We start from the raw sequence: 16,323 nt of genomic DNA on the forward strand, positions 1-16,323 counted from the left end.
TTCCTTCCTTTCTTTTCAGCTGCCTATGGGTCCATGGGTGTGGGTGCTTTTGGGTGCTTGTGTTAATCCCTGGTTTGATTATCTCCTTCCTCTTTTCCTTAATGATCATGATCCACGTTGTGAGGCTCTTTGTGCCTTGCAACGAGGTCATGACAACCTATCTTCAAGTTGCCAAGGTTGAGAAACGCTGGCCTGGAGGCTGGGAAGGCCTGGATGGGGTGCAACAGGCTTCAGCTCAACCCAAGCCAGACTGAGTGGCTTTGGGTGTATGGACCTTCTGATGCCAAGGAGTTTCCATCTTCTGTTTTGGATGGGGTGGCCCTGCCTCAGACAGACCCAGTGCGCAATCTGGGGTTGCTCTTGAACTCATGGCTAGAAGAGCTGGTGGCAGCCACAGCTAGGAGGGCCTTTGCACACTTTTGGGTTGTGCGCCAGTTGTGCCCATCCCTGCTCATTGTCACTCCTGCCCTCATGACCTCCCATCTGGACTACCGCAATGCGCTCTACATGGGGCTGCATTGAAGAGCATTCAGAAGCTTCAACTGGTGCAGAACACAGATGCATGGGTAGTAAATGGCACCAGTTGCCCGGCACATGTAACACCAATATTCTGTGAGCTGCATTGGTTGGCAGTGTGCTTCTGGGTGTGATTCAAGGTGCTGGTTTTCCCTTCACGGTTTGGGACCAGGTCACCTGAGGGACCGTCTCCTCAGTTGTTCCTACCCATCCAATCTGGTCTGGCAGGATAGGCACACTCTGGGTCCCATCGGCCAGGGAATGCCGGCTGGCGGGGCCTGGAAAATGTGCCTTTTCTGCCTAGTGCCCACCTCCCTCCAGAGACCAGGATGGGTCAACCCTGCTGGCCTTTCAGAAGACCTGGTTTCGTGCCCAGGCTTGGTGCCCCAAGTGTGTGCAGGGACCCATCTCCTGGTTGCATTAACAGCCATGGACTGTCACATTCTCCTCAGCTGCTGTGTGCATTTTAATTTTTGCATTATGATGGCAATTCGTTTTAAATTGGTTTTATGATTGTTCGCCGCCCAGAGTCACTTGTCAGATGGGTGGCCATACCAATGGAACGAACGAATGAAGAAATAAATAAAATAAAAAGGCAAAGGCGTATTTCCCCTGAACCAAAAATTAAAAGAAAAACTTGATGTCGGCGTACCGCTTCCCTTACAGGTGTGCAAAATGGAACTGTTAATAAATGCAAAGGAAGTGGGGAAACAGCATGGTGCAAGACGGAGAGAACAAACCCCCCATGTGTGAGGTTTTCCTTTCTCAGTCTGTGGCTTTTTAGCTGTGTCAGAATTTAATTCCAGTAATTTTCAGGTCAGCATGAAATCCCCGTTCTTGGAGGGCATCAGAAGTGTTCAGTGGGAGAAAACTTAAAGTGGACTAGATACAGTGTTTTCCCAAGTTCTGCCTCCTAACTTTTTACTGTGAGCAGGTTTGTTTGTTTGTTTGTTTATTATTCCAGTTTATATCACTGCCCATCTCCCCCTTAGAAGGGGGACTGGGCCGGTTACATTCTTGCAGAGACAGGTCAATTTTCTTTCTTTAATCTTAATTTGTCCTTTGTGGCTAGGCTTAGCGTGACTTCCTGCCATGCTTGACTCCAGCTCAGCATAGGTACAAGAAACCTCTACCTTCATTTTCTGCTGCCTCTGCCTTCCTCCCCAACTGCTTCCTCACCAAACTATAGACCACAAGTTCTGTCCTGGTGATTCTCTGCAAACCACAATAAACCGTCTGCTAGAATGCCTCCGCACTTACTAATCTAAATATATTTTCTAGCTTAACGGATGAGAAACAATACAATGCAAAGGGTTTAAGACAGTGTTTCTCAACCCTGGCCATTTTAAGATGTGTGGACTTCAACTCCCAGAATTCCCCAGCAGCACAGCTGGCTGGGGAATTCTGGGAGTTGAAGTCCACACATCTTCAAGCTGCCAAGGTTGAGAAACACTGGTTTAAGAGTTGCCACTCAACATCTGCAGCATCTTTTGGAAATACGGGGAGGAAGAGAAGCTGAATGGGCTTTAAAAAAGAGAAATACAACTGGGCAGATAAAGGATGGACTATTCCATGCTTTGAACTGCTGAAACACTTTTGTTTGGATATTTAAAGGTTGTTGTGAAAGGCAAACATTTGGAATAAGTTGCCACTTGCGAATAGATGTGCTAGGTGGGAATTTGAGGAATTGTAACCCCATAGAACTTACTAAAACTGGCAAGACTATTAAACAGCCTGAATGGCCGAGACAGATGAAAACAAAACGCTTTGTTTTTTATCAATGCTTTTTGGATGGATTTTAGGGAATCGGGAAAATTGCAAAATATCTTGAACATCAACAGTTGCAGATCTTTAGTAAGGATGTTGTTGATCTTAGCCCACACTTCCAACCCCCTGTATATATTAATAGAATCTGAGTTTCAGTGGCCAGCTAAGATCCCTGTCCTGGAATCCCTATCGATAAGTCAATTAAAAGGTTAATTAAAAGGCCAGCTGCTATGAGTGGGGAAAAAAAAGCAAATTCCAGGCTTGGAATCTTTCAGAAGTGAAAATTAAAATGCCAATGTAGTAATGCATCTCTCTCTCTCCTCTCTCTCTTTAATCTATGGCTCCATGATATATCTGCATCTGGAACATGGCATACAGTACTGAGCATGACACCTGAAAAAGGACCTCACAGCTAGAAAGGGTGCAAAAAACAGGAACCCAACCAATTCGGGGTAAAAGCCTAGAAGGAAATGCAACAGGGTCTGCAATTTTTTTAGCTTAGTGCAAAAGCGAGTTTGGGGAGACCTGATAGAGGTATGAACACATTTTCGTCCCTGGCAAGGAAAATATGGAGGGTTTTTCTCCCTGCCTTCAAATTCTTCATGTCAGAATTTGGGGTCATCCATTATTGCTCCGTGCGAACGGTTTCAGGGCCAAGAACAGAGGACTTTTTTTAAAAAAATACAAAATGTGTTTCAACTGTGATGTTTGCTATCCCTGGACGTGGTGACAGCCACTGATTGAGAAGGAGGAGTTAAAAGGGGACTGGAGCAATTCATGGAAACTTGGGCACCAAGAGATGCTAGTTTGGGTGCCTGAGGACCACCTTCTGAATCACAAGCAGGAGATGCTAAATACCAACAGGAACAACAACAGAATAAGGCCATCAACCCTCCTGTCCACATTGCCAGCTTCCACAATTCACTGACCGGTCACTGGGTGAGGCAGAACGCCGGGCACGGTGGAACACAGCCATGATCCAGAAGGCCCCTTTGATTTTTGTAGATTCCTTCGTTCTACAACCAATCAACTTAGTGACTTTCAAGTACGTGGGACTACAACCTCCATCATTCTGAGCTGGCCTGCCAGGAAGCAATTACCAGATTCACAGCCCAGCGCAAGAAGAAGATGCTTGCAGGTGAGCTCCAGCTGTGATGGACTGTTTACCTGCCTTCTTCTTTCCTTCCCAATCTTTTATCTGCATTGTCCATTCCTTATTGGAAACCAAATTGCAATTCTTTCTTTCGTTAAGCCTCTTTTCACTCGATATTTATAAAAGCAAAGGCCTTTGCTTTCACAAATATGCAGAGATTCATTAAATCAATGCAGTTTTATTTATTTATGCATTTCTCACACTAATAAAAACGGCACCGCCTATAGATCTCCACCTGCACCCTGGCATTTCATCCTCACAACAAGCCTGAGAGACCAACCAGGTGGAGCGACTGTAATTCACCAAATTAACTTCACGACAAAGTGGGGATTTGAATCTAGAGTTCCCCAAGCTCCATCTGATTGCTGTACCACATTTTTAATGATATATGCCCAGGCTCCAATCTTACAATATTCTCATCTACCCAAAGCTGTTAGCGTACCGGTTTGCCGGGAAGCAGAAGAAACAGCCCAGAAACAGAAGTTTCCTTGCAACCCTTACCCCAGAATAATACAATCATCATTCACATTTTTTCTCTTTAGGAAGAAAAGAACACTCTACCAACACAATTTGTAGGATAATCAAAGGATTATATCTCACGGGGACGAGATCGAGCATTGCTCTGGAGAAAGGGGGACTGTGTTGCCCACCCTGATCCCCCCCCCACTCCCAAAAGCTCCCACCTGGCTGGAAGATTATGGGCACTGCAGTCCATTGCCTCTTAGACTGCTCAAGGGTGGGAGCCACTGACATTGGCACTTCTGATCTTACCCAGGCAAAGGTTAGCTCTTCAACAGATGTCAAGTGACCCAGGAGGGAAAAAGAGCTAATCAGTGGCTTAATTTGCTGACCAAGAACATGGAGCTTAGAACCAGCTGGATCGTGCCTAGTTGCAACCACACCATGCAGGGCAGCTTAGACCCAGAATCTCATAAATGTGGGGGAAAATTGTTCCAAACGTTATTACTATTATTAATTTAAGTTTATTGGCTGCCCAACGCCAATGGACTTTGGGCAGTGTCTGTTGCAGCCCCAAAGGGCTAATCATAATCGGAGACCCTCTTTGGAGCAAAGAGGAATCATATCAACCCAGCACTTTCTCTGCTCCCCGTTTTACAGGTGGTTTGGCCCCTAAGCTAAACCATCTTGTGCCTATGGCAATTCATTGGGCATGTTTTCTTTCAGAAGCCCAGCAGGCTTTGGGCTTTTTCAACCAGATTTGAAAAAAAGTGTGTGTGTGTGGGGGGGGAGCCTACCAAACTTGTCCACAAGAGTCTCCAGGGCTGACTTTCAGCTCAGATCCAGCCCATTTTAGCTGCAGTTTTTAATGCCCGAAACAAATCTGGGAACGTGCTGAGAAATGACCAACCAGCGGGGCACATGAGCATGGGCAGAGTGCTATTTTCTCAGGCTCACAGAAGATAACTAAGGATGTTGGTCTTGCGGTGGATGAAGAGGGAGGGAAGATCAGTGGTGCCAAATGTCTGACACATAACTCTTGGGTACACACACACACACACACACACACAGAGGCCAGATGCAACATATTAACGCAGAAAACCACCTGGGGTAGACAGTCCCTAGAAGCAAGGCGACACGTTAGAGCCAGGACGTGCCAGGGGATGAATGCTTCCCACGGCATCTATCCCAGGGGAGACTCCCAATCCCATCCTACACGCCCAACCGGCAGCGCGGACTGAGGATAGCGGAGCGGGCACGGCCGGGCCTTTCGAGGGGCACCTGGGTAGGATGGGCAAGGTGCGGCTGCAGGTGGCAAGGATGGGCTGGGTCCTCTTGCCCCCGAGAAGCCCGCTCCCCGCGTCTCCCCCCCTCCCCGGGCTGTGCAGGGAGAAGGGGAAGGAGACCCGCCAAACGCCCCTCGCTCACCTTGGGGAGGAGGGAGCTGGAGAAGGACGCCCAGACGCAGAGCCGCAGGACCCGGCGCTCCATCGCGGGCGCCGCGCGGAAGTCTTCCCGTCGGCAGGATCGAATGCACCCGCAGCGAGGACAAGCAAGAGTTACTATTACTGTTACTGTTACTGTTATCGTTCAGGCGAAGGAGCGGCGGCGCGGCAGGCTGTCCGGACAAGAGGAAATTATTTTCGGAGTTCGCTGAAGAGGCGCGGAGAAAGAAGCGGGCACCTCGCCAGGTAGTCCAAAGCCCGCCCGGCGCTGCCGGCCGCGTCCGCTCCCTTCTGCTCCGTCCTCGGCGCCTTCACCCGCAAGCCAGCGGGCAGGTCCCGGGCACCGGCTGCAGCCCGGCCGAAGCGCGCCCGCCGTGGCCAGAGCCGAGCCGAGCCGAGCCTCGCGCGCGGATCCCCCCACCGGCGGCTCCGGGGCGGGGGGCGGGCTTTTTCCCCCGCCCAGCGGGGCGGGGCTGGAGCGGGCGGCCAATGGGAGGAGGGCGGGGGCGGCGCCGGGAAGGCAGGTGAAGTCCACCGGGATGAAGCGGGCGGCGGAGGGAGAGCGAGAGGGGAGGGAGGAGAGAGAGAAGGAGGAAGAACGGGAAGGGAAGAATGGAAAAGTGGAAGGAGGGAAGGAAGGAAGGAGGGAAGGAAGAAGAGAGAGAAGGAAGGGAAGAAGGGAGGGAGGGATGAGAGAGGAAGGAAGGAAGGAAGGAAGGAAGGAAGGAAGGAAGGAAGGAAGGAAGGAAGGAAGGAAGGAAGGTCCTGGAACAAAAGTAAACCACACAAAGATAGGAAAACAACACGTTAACAGCTCTTCTGTGATGTTAGTAGATACTGTGTTCCTGGGCTCTGTTGTCAGGTGGGAAACGTCCTGGATTCGAAGATCCTTCTCAGGGCAGTAGAAGATGGCTGTGCTGAGCACTGATTGGCTAGTTGCCTGTAACCTCAACAACCCATCTGCAAGCCCAGAGCAAAGCCTTAAATGCTCTTTTTAAAATAAGGGGCGAGTGGGCAAACAGAAATGTAGACCATCTTGGCTGGGCAAGTTGGGGTGCCAGACGGGCCCAAGGGGCATGCATGGATTGGCAGACAAGCTTTGGGGTTCATCGGCACCTAAGTTTGCCAACCAAACTGGGGAGCCAAGGAGAAGCTGGGCTCCAATCCCTTCCTGTCTCTTCTGATTTTTATTAAGTCTCATTTGAATTTCTACCCCGAATGGAGGGTTTCAGTGGCATTCTTTTACTCTCTGCGCAGTCAGCACCAATGCAGGCTGAATAAATGGACTCATTATCAGAATGACTTCCCCATTCTTCCCTGTGCTGGCAAGATATTTTGGCTCAAACCTCCACAAAACTGAGAAATAAAACATTGAGATAGCTGCATATTGATTTGTCTGGTCTGGCATTAAACGGAGGTTTGGCTTGGGAAATAGTCACTGGCTCTATGTCCAGTTAGCAGAAAGGATTTAATGAGCCACCATAGCTTTTCTCCACTTTCCTTTTCCCTCTTCACCATCCCACCCCACTGAGGAAATAATGATATAAGGTTTGGGATTCAGCAAGGATCCTATTTTGCTTTTGTAGAAGATGAGTATCTTGAAAATTGCATCACTGGGACTCCAGAGTTGGCATCCAAGGACAATGTGGTGGAGCATCTGTTCAGGTCCATGATCTCAGATGGACTCCAGCTTCTTTCTTGTCGCAGACAGTCTCAGAGATGACTTTGGAGAAATTATGTGACAGCAGTTAACAAAACACGACTGAAGCCCAGGACAGGAAGAACACATTAGAAAGAAGCTCAACCTAGCCCTGCCTTAACTCTCTTAAGTACAGGTATGTTAATATGTTTTCTACTACAGATTAAGGTTACTATGGTAACTAATCATTTTGGCCAGGTGAAGAGGTTGAATTTAATTGTCCCCTTTTCACGTGTTAATGGTTGCATTGCCTAAGGGAGGAACTTGCCTGGACTTGTTTTAGGTTTCAGTTTCCCTTCTGTGTAGGCATGCAGAGAGTTAAGCAGCTCTCACTGAGAGCCTGTAAATATGTTTGCTTTCTGTAAATAAAATTATTTTTATAGAAATGCCTGGTGTGTGACTTTTCTGATCTCTCCTGGGCCGAATGCTTTCTAGCACTCTGCCAACAAGGTAGGCCTCACTTGACAACCACAATTGGGACCAGAATTTTGGTTGCTAAGCGGAGCAGAGGTGACGGACTCATTCCTGGGAGAGCTGGGGGTGTTGACGACCGACAGGAAGCTCTGATGTGGGCTGGTCCATGAAGTCACGAAGAGTCAGAAGCGACTGAATGAATAAACAACAAGCGAAGCAGTCATTAAGCGAATCTGACCCAATTTTACCACCTTTTTTTGCAGCGATCATTAAGCGAATCACGCAGTTCCCCACAGATTTTGCTTCCAGAAGCTGACTGGGATGGTCAAAAATGGCGATCATGGGACCACGGGATGCTGCAATGGCCATAAATGCGAACTGGTCGCCAAGCTCCCAAATCATGATCGTGTGACCACAGGGATGCTGCGACAGCCATAAGTGTAAGGACTGGTCGTAATTTGGTTTTCCCAGCACTGTTGTATGTCCAAACCTTCACTAAACAAATGGTTGCTAAACAAGGAGTACCTGTGTAAGAGGGAGGACGAGAAAATGCTATCAAGTTTCAAGATTCTGTTACTACAGCCTTTATCAATAAAGCAGAGCTTCAGTCAAGCTCCTGGAGTCTGTTTCACGACCTGGGCTACCTTGAAGGGCTGACATCTATCTTCTTAGTCCTGCTATTTCTTTCTCTGCTGTTGTTATTGGGTGATTAATCAGCAGAGTCCTCCTTGAGCAAATAGCTGTCAGCAGCTAACTAAGAAGGTGGAAAATGATGCATTGTGGTGGACTCATTCAAGCAGGGTTGATAAGGATCCCGTTGAGTTTGTATCCCCCTGCCCCCGTCAGATTCTGGGTAGAGGTTTGCGGATCATAGGAACAGATGGCCAAACAAGATGGCTTGGCTGACCACAATGCTAGACTCGTGGTGGTCACTTTGTGGCTCTGTGGGAACCAGATGTAACTGTTGATTCCCATGTTGATAAAGGTTCAGGAAAGCATTATGAAACAGCCCAATGCAAGCTTTTCTGTTATCAGCAAAGAGACCTGTCTCTGCCGCAGCGTTTCTCAACCTCAGCCACTGTAAGGGGTGTGGACTTCAACTCCCAGAATTCTCCAGCCAGCATGTTGAAGTCCACACCCCTTACAGTGGCTGAGGTTGAGAAACGCTGCTCTGCCGGATCATGGAAGGCTTTTGAAAATAAAACTAGAAGGTTTGCAACTGAAGGCACCCAGGGCTATAATTCTAAAATAGTTCGGTGGCTGAAATTCTTGTAACCCGATCCCATACTTCTCAATAAATCTTCCTAAAGAATACCCTGTAAGAATCTTGCTCAGAAAGGTTCACTTTCGGATCTCGGCGGCTGCTAAAAAGCCTAGCAACAAAAGCAGCACAAAGCTTTGATGTGAATCTTTTGAGGTGATTCAGTGGAAACCTACTTTTGCATCCCATTTGTGAATCAAATCCAGTGTGTTCAGAGAGTCACTGACCCCTGCTTCCACGCTCACCCCCTTGCACCGGATTTGACAATGCACGCCGACGGATTCAAATTGAAAGGACTCTTTGAACAGAACTGTGGACTCACGTGTAATAAATTTTTCAAATTAAGTAGCACATTTGAATAGGACCTCGGCAGATGTTTCAGCAGAACCCAGCTGTGCTTTTAGCCTGGGGTGTGAAGCAGGCCTCAGGTCCAGCTGTTCCAATGGATGCTTGTTTTAACAGACCGACTGGGAAGTGCCAGTGATTCAGGAATGCCCACTGAATGAGACAATGCGGCATTGCAGGGATCAGGTGGTCTGGAGATGACACCATCACCTTGCTTGTAGTGTCAAACGCAGCAGAAATTTGGTTAACTACTGCAAAGTCTGTGGCATTGAGGTCTGCTCGAAGCTTTTTTTTTTATCCCACCTTTATTATTTTTATAAATAACTCAAGATGGCAAACATACCTAATACTCCTTCCTCCTCCTCTTTCCCCCACAACAACAACCCTGTGAGGTGGGTTGGGCTGAGGGAGAGGGACTGGCCCAAGGTCACCCAGCTGGCTTTCATGCCTAAGGCGGGACTAGAACTCTCCTACCACGCCTGATTGGCTCTTGGGCTGAGAGGGAGGGACTGGCCCAAGGTCCCCCAGCCGGCTTTCATGCCTGAGGCGGGACTAGAACTCTCCTACCATGGCTGATTGGCTCTTGGGCTGGGAGGGAGGGATTGGCCCAAGGTCACCCAGCCTCAGGTGGGACTTTCATGCCTCAGGCGGGAGTAGAACTCGCAGCCTCCTGGTTTCTAGCCCAGCACCTTAACCACTAGACCAAACTGGCTCTCAAAGTTTCAATTGTATATGGTTTATTTATTTGATCATGGCATGTTGATAGACAGACAGACAGACAGACAGACCAGCAAGTTGTGTCAGCCTCTTAGGGATCGCATTTTCTTCATGGTCTGTCCCCAGTCTGGTCCTTCAGGTCTCCCAAGGGTGCCCCCATGGCCACTGTAACTGAGTCCACCCCCCTTGTGGCTGGTCGTCCTCTTCCTCTCTCTCTTCCACCTTTCCCAGCATTATAGACTTTGCAAGGGGAGCTGGCTCATTGCATTGATCGACTGATTACATATGGTGCTATGAAGCCATTTTTGACTTCTAGCGACCACATAGATAGACCTTCTCCGTGACGGTCTTCCCCTAACCTGGCCCTTCAGGTCTTCCAAGGGTCCACCCACCACCACCGTAACTGAGTCCATCCACCTTCTGCTGGTCGTCCTCTTCGTCTCTTTCCTTCCACCTTTCCCAGCCATATGGAGTTCTCAAGGGAGTTGAGTCTTTGCACTGATTGATTGATCTGCTATCAAGAGGGTGTCAACTGTTAGTGACCACATAGATAGATTTTCTCTATAAAAATCTGTCACTAACCTGGTCCTTCAGCATTTCCAGTGGTGCCCCCATGGCCACTGTAACTGAGTCTATTCCCCTTGCTACTGATCATCTTCTTCTCTTCCATTCTACTTTTTCCAGGATTAGAGCCTTCTCCAGAGAGCTGGGTCTTCGCATAATGTGTTTGAAGTAGGATAGTTTCAGCCTTGTTAATTGTGCCTCAAGTGAGAACTTTGGGTTGAGTGTGTCTGTGCGCTCTCTGTGTGTGTGTAGAGAGAGAGCTTCCTACATGACTTTCCATGTTTCTCACCCAACCACCATCTCTGTGGTGACCTTGATAAGATCGTAATATTTGTTCTGCAGAAGAGTATTACGGTCTCCATGAAGATCAAGGTAAAAGAGGAAACCTTGCTGTAGCTGATAAAAAAAAAAGGAGGAAGGAGATTTCTGAATTAGAGTTGAACTAGCAAACAGCAGCTCCTGCACCTTGACAAACAGAGGGAACCCTTAGCATGTTGACAAAAGAATATTATCAGAACTTGGCTTTAGGCTTTACTGGTTTATCAACCCTTTCTGCTCTAGTTTCCCTCACCTTTCTTGGCCAGCTGTCCCAATGAAGGGAGGCATGGGAGAGAAGAGAGAATATTCTCTGGAACTGTGCTGCATGGTATCCAGGAGAACACTTTGTGGTGGATCAAAGTGCAGACATTGCAAAGGCAGGTGTGCTCAACTTTCTAGGAAGGAAGGCCAAAGGTGAGGAACACCTGGCGTGCAATTTAGCAATATTTGAAGCCCCACTGGTTATTTACCCAAGCACTGCAGGATCTCAGTGGGGATCAGGGATAGCAAGGTGTCAATGATAGAAGTAAATATGGCTTTCACCATAATGTCAACCTCACTAGGTAGACTGGACCAGGAAATCCGTTCCACAGGAAGATTAAAGCTGCTTTTATTGAGATTGGCTGTAGTAACAGAATCTTGAGAGTCAAGCTAGATTCCCAAAAAAATTGTCCTGTTTTAAGCCTAATCAGTATGTAAGTGAACCCAATCAGCATGTTCAGACTGGCATCTCAATAATGTTTGAAGATCCCGTTTGATCTGTATCTGCTATCTAACCAGCCTGATTCACACCTCCTATCAATTGGGGGCTCAGGAACGTCTTTTCTTTCCATTTTGCACCTTTCTGAATTTTGCAATGCAGTTCTTACGTGGGAGGACATAAAAATTCACACAGAAATGTGTACTTTGGGCGAAAATCACATTTGGAAAGGCATATAGTATTTATCTAAAGTATCTGCATATGAAATTTCCTGTAACTGAAAAAGAAAAAAAAGGAAAAGAAAAGATTGCTGGTTGAAGTTGGAAATCCCTTATAAAGCAGAGTAGTTGAGTAGCAAGACCCTGGAAAACAGGAAAGAATTTGAATCTTTCCATATGATGGCAAATATGCTGGAAAATCGCTCTAATGGGAAAATGGACAACAGCAACAACAAGAAGACAACAATATCACAATAACACCAAAGATGATTTTTACTTTACCTGGTTTAAACTTACTAATTATGTGCAACAAAGGCACGATGCCAGTTACTACCCAGTTCCAGCTTCCTAGATAATCCAATCTAAACATCAGTCAGGCTACTCTTTGGAAGTGTGGCCCAGATTCTCAATACAAGAAACTGAATCCTTGATCTCCCTCACATTTCCTAGCTCAGCCTTGAGATGTTGGGACCTGTACCTTCACATTACATATTTTATTGCTGAAAAATGATGCTTCCTCTCCATTTTTAAAGCAAATTGCATCTCAGGAGCTTCTGTTCGGCGTATTAGATGGCCAATCGTTCCAACACCCACAATAGTCCTTTCCCTTCCTTATTTTCTGTCCCTACCCACAGTAGCAATCCAGGCTTCTCTTTTTCCTTAAGAGACTTGTTAGTACTTACACAGACCTTGGGATCCTTCAAGCTTCGTAATATCTCTGTCTGTATTTGTGCAATTCTGGTCACACACGGATCTATGAACACCGAGTGTCCTCATGCTTACAGATTACCCTGCAATTTACCATAAGTAGGATTTTATGCCACGTAGCCATTATCACAGATCTCCCAATGACATTCCAAAGTGGTGGCATCACAGCTTGATGAAGAACGGCTGAATAAAAATACATAAATGGCAACCTTCCCATTGCTGACAAATTCTTCCAGACATGTTTGCATCGTGATAGAATCCAAGTCCTCCTCAAAATCAAAATATTGGGCTGAAAGAAGACAGGATGACAAATGTTGAGATAATGATGGGAATGAGAATAGATTTCCATTAGTTGGAGTTCTGGATGAGATGCAGAGCAGAACTGGGAAAAATATCCTGAAGACTGCCAAGTCTAAAAATGTGGTGCAGTCCAGCAGACCTGCCCCCAGGAGTCAAGGACAGGGTGCACCGGAACCTATCTTCAGCCCAGGAATTTTTGAGGAATACCAAAACCAAGCTCACAAGTTTATTCTGACCCACCCAGTGGGCTTCCGTGGCTGTGGGGGGAACTAAACCTGGGTCCTGTTCCAGCTTCACAGGTGATGGCACCAGGCTGATCTTGTCTGAGTACAAAAACAAAGTAGAGATGGTCCTGGCTAGTACTTGGATGAGACACCCCTGAGAATGCCCAGGCCTGTGAGCTACTGGAAGTCAAAAGGACATCCTGGAAGTTGGCAAACCATTTCCATGCTGCTTTCGAGAAAACTGCATGGATGAATCTGCAAGAGCAAAGCTCAACTCAGAGATGTCTTTCCATTGCATGATTCACAGCATCCTTACAGCTTGATTCTATACATTCTTCTGTAGGAATTGTCCTAATGAGTCCACAGGACAGGTTCTTCCTAAAGACATACCAGCCTGTGACCTTAGAATGCATGTGACTAGGAACACATTTTTCAGCAGCGGTTTAAGCAAATAAATGGCCATAGTGGGGATGAACTTTAAAATTGCTGAGCAAAGGCTTTGCAAAGGTGATCACCTCTTGTTTCTTGTAAGTGATGATTTAGACTGTGTTGCTTTCCTTTCCAAATGAGATTACGAAGAAACCTTTTGGCTGGTGGGGTAAGAAGTTTTGTTTTGATCCAGGATGTGCAACAGATTGTGGCTAAATCTCCCGTAACCCAGCGTGGTGAGTCTTCTTAGTCAAGATAAATTCAGCTTGAATACGGAGACAAACTCAGTTTAACGAGAGGTTGTGTGCCTGTGAGTCTTGGAAGGCAGTCCAAAGAAACCTTGCACCATTTTGTGAGCTAGGTTTTCAGTGTGGCATTTCTGTGTTTTATTTCCACCGGGTATCACATGTTTGAAAGAGGCAGAAAGACTAAACTGTATAAAGAGGATGCCCACAAAAAGATCAGAAATGGCCAATACTGGATGTATTAGATATATTAACCCCTCCTGATCTTTCCTCAAATTACTGAAGTTAGATTTCCTCAAAAGTTTGCATTTAAGCAATTTGCAATGCACAGAGACCCAGGCAGGCCCCCCCCCCCCGAGTTGCAGCACTAAATTTCACAAGCAATTTAGTCCTTAACAGCCCATTTCATCACCGTAGCGGCCCTGTTCAATAAGAGGAAATTAGAATTTGATTCCTGAATCCACATCATTCCAATATACAGGTCAAACACTTCAGTGATGTAATAAAACCAAAAGCCTAAAGCAGGATGCTTCAAGACAATAGTTAATGTCAGATTAAGCCCCAAAATTGTGAGTTGGGATGAAATTGGAGTTTCTGGTAATATAGACATGTCTTAAAATGGGAAAAGGGTATTAACCCAGATGAAAATAGTTTTTCTAAAGCAGCCTTTCTCAACCTTTTGGCCCTGGAGGAACCCTTGAAATATTTTCCAGGCCTCGGGGAACCCCTGCACATTCAGGCTCAAATATAGGCCAGAAGTGACAAAATTATCATATTCGTTTCCTGGGTAGGCCTGTATATATGCATTCTCTGTGTTCCTAAACTAAAAATAAAGAGTGGAATTTACCTCTTTAATGTGAAGTTACCTGAATTTGAAATTCTTTTTTAAATAAATCATGATCTTCCAGGGAACCCCTTGTGACCTCTCATGGAACCCTGGGGTGCCACAGAACCCTGACAGAGAAACCCTGGTCTAAAGATTGGAGTCATCTGGGGAAACGAGGAACTTATTGTATATTATACTGCAAGGGTTAATGGATCATTCTCCCCTCTTGTGATCTTGCTTTATTTATTTTAAATAAATTTATTCTATGTTTCTTGTTTAACTGATTTTATTGCATGTTTTGATTTTGGTTTCATTGTACGCTGTCCAGAGTCACTTTGAGTGAGATGGGCAGCCATATAAATTTGACAAATGAATGAATGAATGAATAAAAATCATACATGTTGGAAACTTAGTGTCTGTGCAAACTTCATGCAACCTGACCCATGTTGCAACACTAATGGGAATTAAGTCCAAAAGCATCCATAACTTGTTCAGGGAAGTGCATTGAATGACATGAAAGGGAGGAAGGAAACTCCAGTGAAATTAAGTGGACTTTTCGGTAGCATTTGACAAATAAATAAATAGTCTTGGAAGAGAGTCTTTGTAAACCGCCTGGAGTCCCTGTGTGTGAGTTGAGCAGCCGTATAAATTTGTTTAATAAATAAGTAAGATTGTGTCTTCGGTGCACAAAGTGGGCACTTCCCTCGTTCAGCATCCTGATGGATTTGAGTTGCTGCTCTGTCTGAGGGGTGAGAAAACTCCACCCAGAAGGAATCGAATCTCCTTGGTTAGTCCAGTCCTGGCCTTGAGCTCGGCTTTATAGCTTGATGAGTTCAGAGGTTTCTGCAAACTGCTGCTTTGAGAATATCAGCAGGCAGATTCTTTTCCATGCTGAGGAACAGAAAGTGGTTTCAAATTATGGGGCTTCCTTTCTGGAGAGAGATAATGAGAGACAATGGGTGGGAGAGAGAGGAAGAGGAAGAGAAAGAGGAAGAGGAAGGGGAAGAGGAAGAGAAAGAGGAAGAGAAAGATCAACCTTGAATCCCCAACCTGATCCTGTGTTGCAAAAGGAGGAAGCAGAACTTTCTCTGTTGGACATATTAAAGTCCACTTGACAACCCACCATTTGGAGGAATGACCTCGTCAGCAGATGGTGCTAAAGACTGTTGGCTCAAAAGGAGGACCAGTTTCTTAGACCTGGTTTAGCAACAGCACTTGAATCTTGTGTGCACAGCAAGACCCTGTTGCAGAGATCCTCAGTGTTCAATTCAAGGGACAGATCAGACATTGCAGAGCATGTCACAGGCCACATTTCAAAAGTAGGCATGGCCAAGACTTAAGGAAGGTGACTTCAAAATAATATATATTTTTTTCATTGGCTTTAATTTTTCTTTTATGGTTGCCACTGGGAAGGATGACTTTGAGGAGGGGAGTGTGGTGCTGGCCTTTCACCTGGGGCCTGAATGGAAGTCAGTGCAATCTTTGAAACACTAGGCTAGTCCAAAGTGTTTTAACACTTGGACCTCGGAAGTAGCTATGGCTTGTTTCCAGTGGAGCAATGGCTTGACAACTTATCCCAGGTCACAATGTCATCTGCACCCATGTCATTCCCTTGTAATTGGGTGCCCCTGGGGGCAGGGAATGGGTGAAATTCATACAAAGTAACAACAAACCACCATCACAACAGACCAATGGCTGTTACAGCATGAGATTCACAAGCTCCACAAACACACCAAATGATCCTCCAGGCAAATACTGTACATACATACATATGTATAATTTTTATTAAGGGATTTCATAGAATAGTAAAAGCAAACATACAATATAAATTTAAAGAAAAGTAGAAAGAAAGAAAGAAAGAAAGAAAGAGGAAGGAAGGAAGGAAGGAAGGAGAAAGAAAAGAAAGAAAGAAAGAAAGAGGAAGGAAGGAAGGAAGGAGAAAGAAAAGAAAGAAAGAAAGAAAGAAAGAGGAAGGAAGGAAGGAGAAAGAAAGAAAGAAAGACGAGTGAATAAGT

The 16,323-nt window shown here is 46.1% G+C and overlaps 1 protein-coding gene and 1 long non-coding RNA gene across 2 annotated transcripts in view; one reads left to right on the plus strand and one right to left on the minus strand.

Moving 5' to 3' along the window:
• Positions 1–5,706, minus strand: part of VIPR1 (vasoactive intestinal peptide receptor 1) — an 87,171-nt gene extending 81,465 nt beyond the window's left edge. The window contains exon 1 of the mRNA XM_063303319.1: positions 5,324–5,706. Coding sequence (XP_063159389.1) covers positions 5,324–5,386 — 63 coding nt within the window. The 5' untranslated portion in view covers positions 5,387–5,706. The remainder of the gene's footprint in view (positions 1–5,323) is intronic.
• LOC134497606 (uncharacterized) overlaps positions 1–16,323 on the plus strand; it is a 293,428-nt gene that overhangs the window by 32,714 nt on the left and 244,391 nt on the right. The window lies entirely within an intron of this gene.

The sequence above is a fragment of the Candoia aspera genome, chromosome 4 (genome assembly GCF_035149785.1).
Source record: "Candoia aspera isolate rCanAsp1 chromosome 4, rCanAsp1.hap2, whole genome shotgun sequence".
In the NCBI taxonomy this organism is placed as follows: domain Eukaryota; kingdom Metazoa; phylum Chordata; class Lepidosauria; order Squamata; family Boidae; genus Candoia; species Candoia aspera.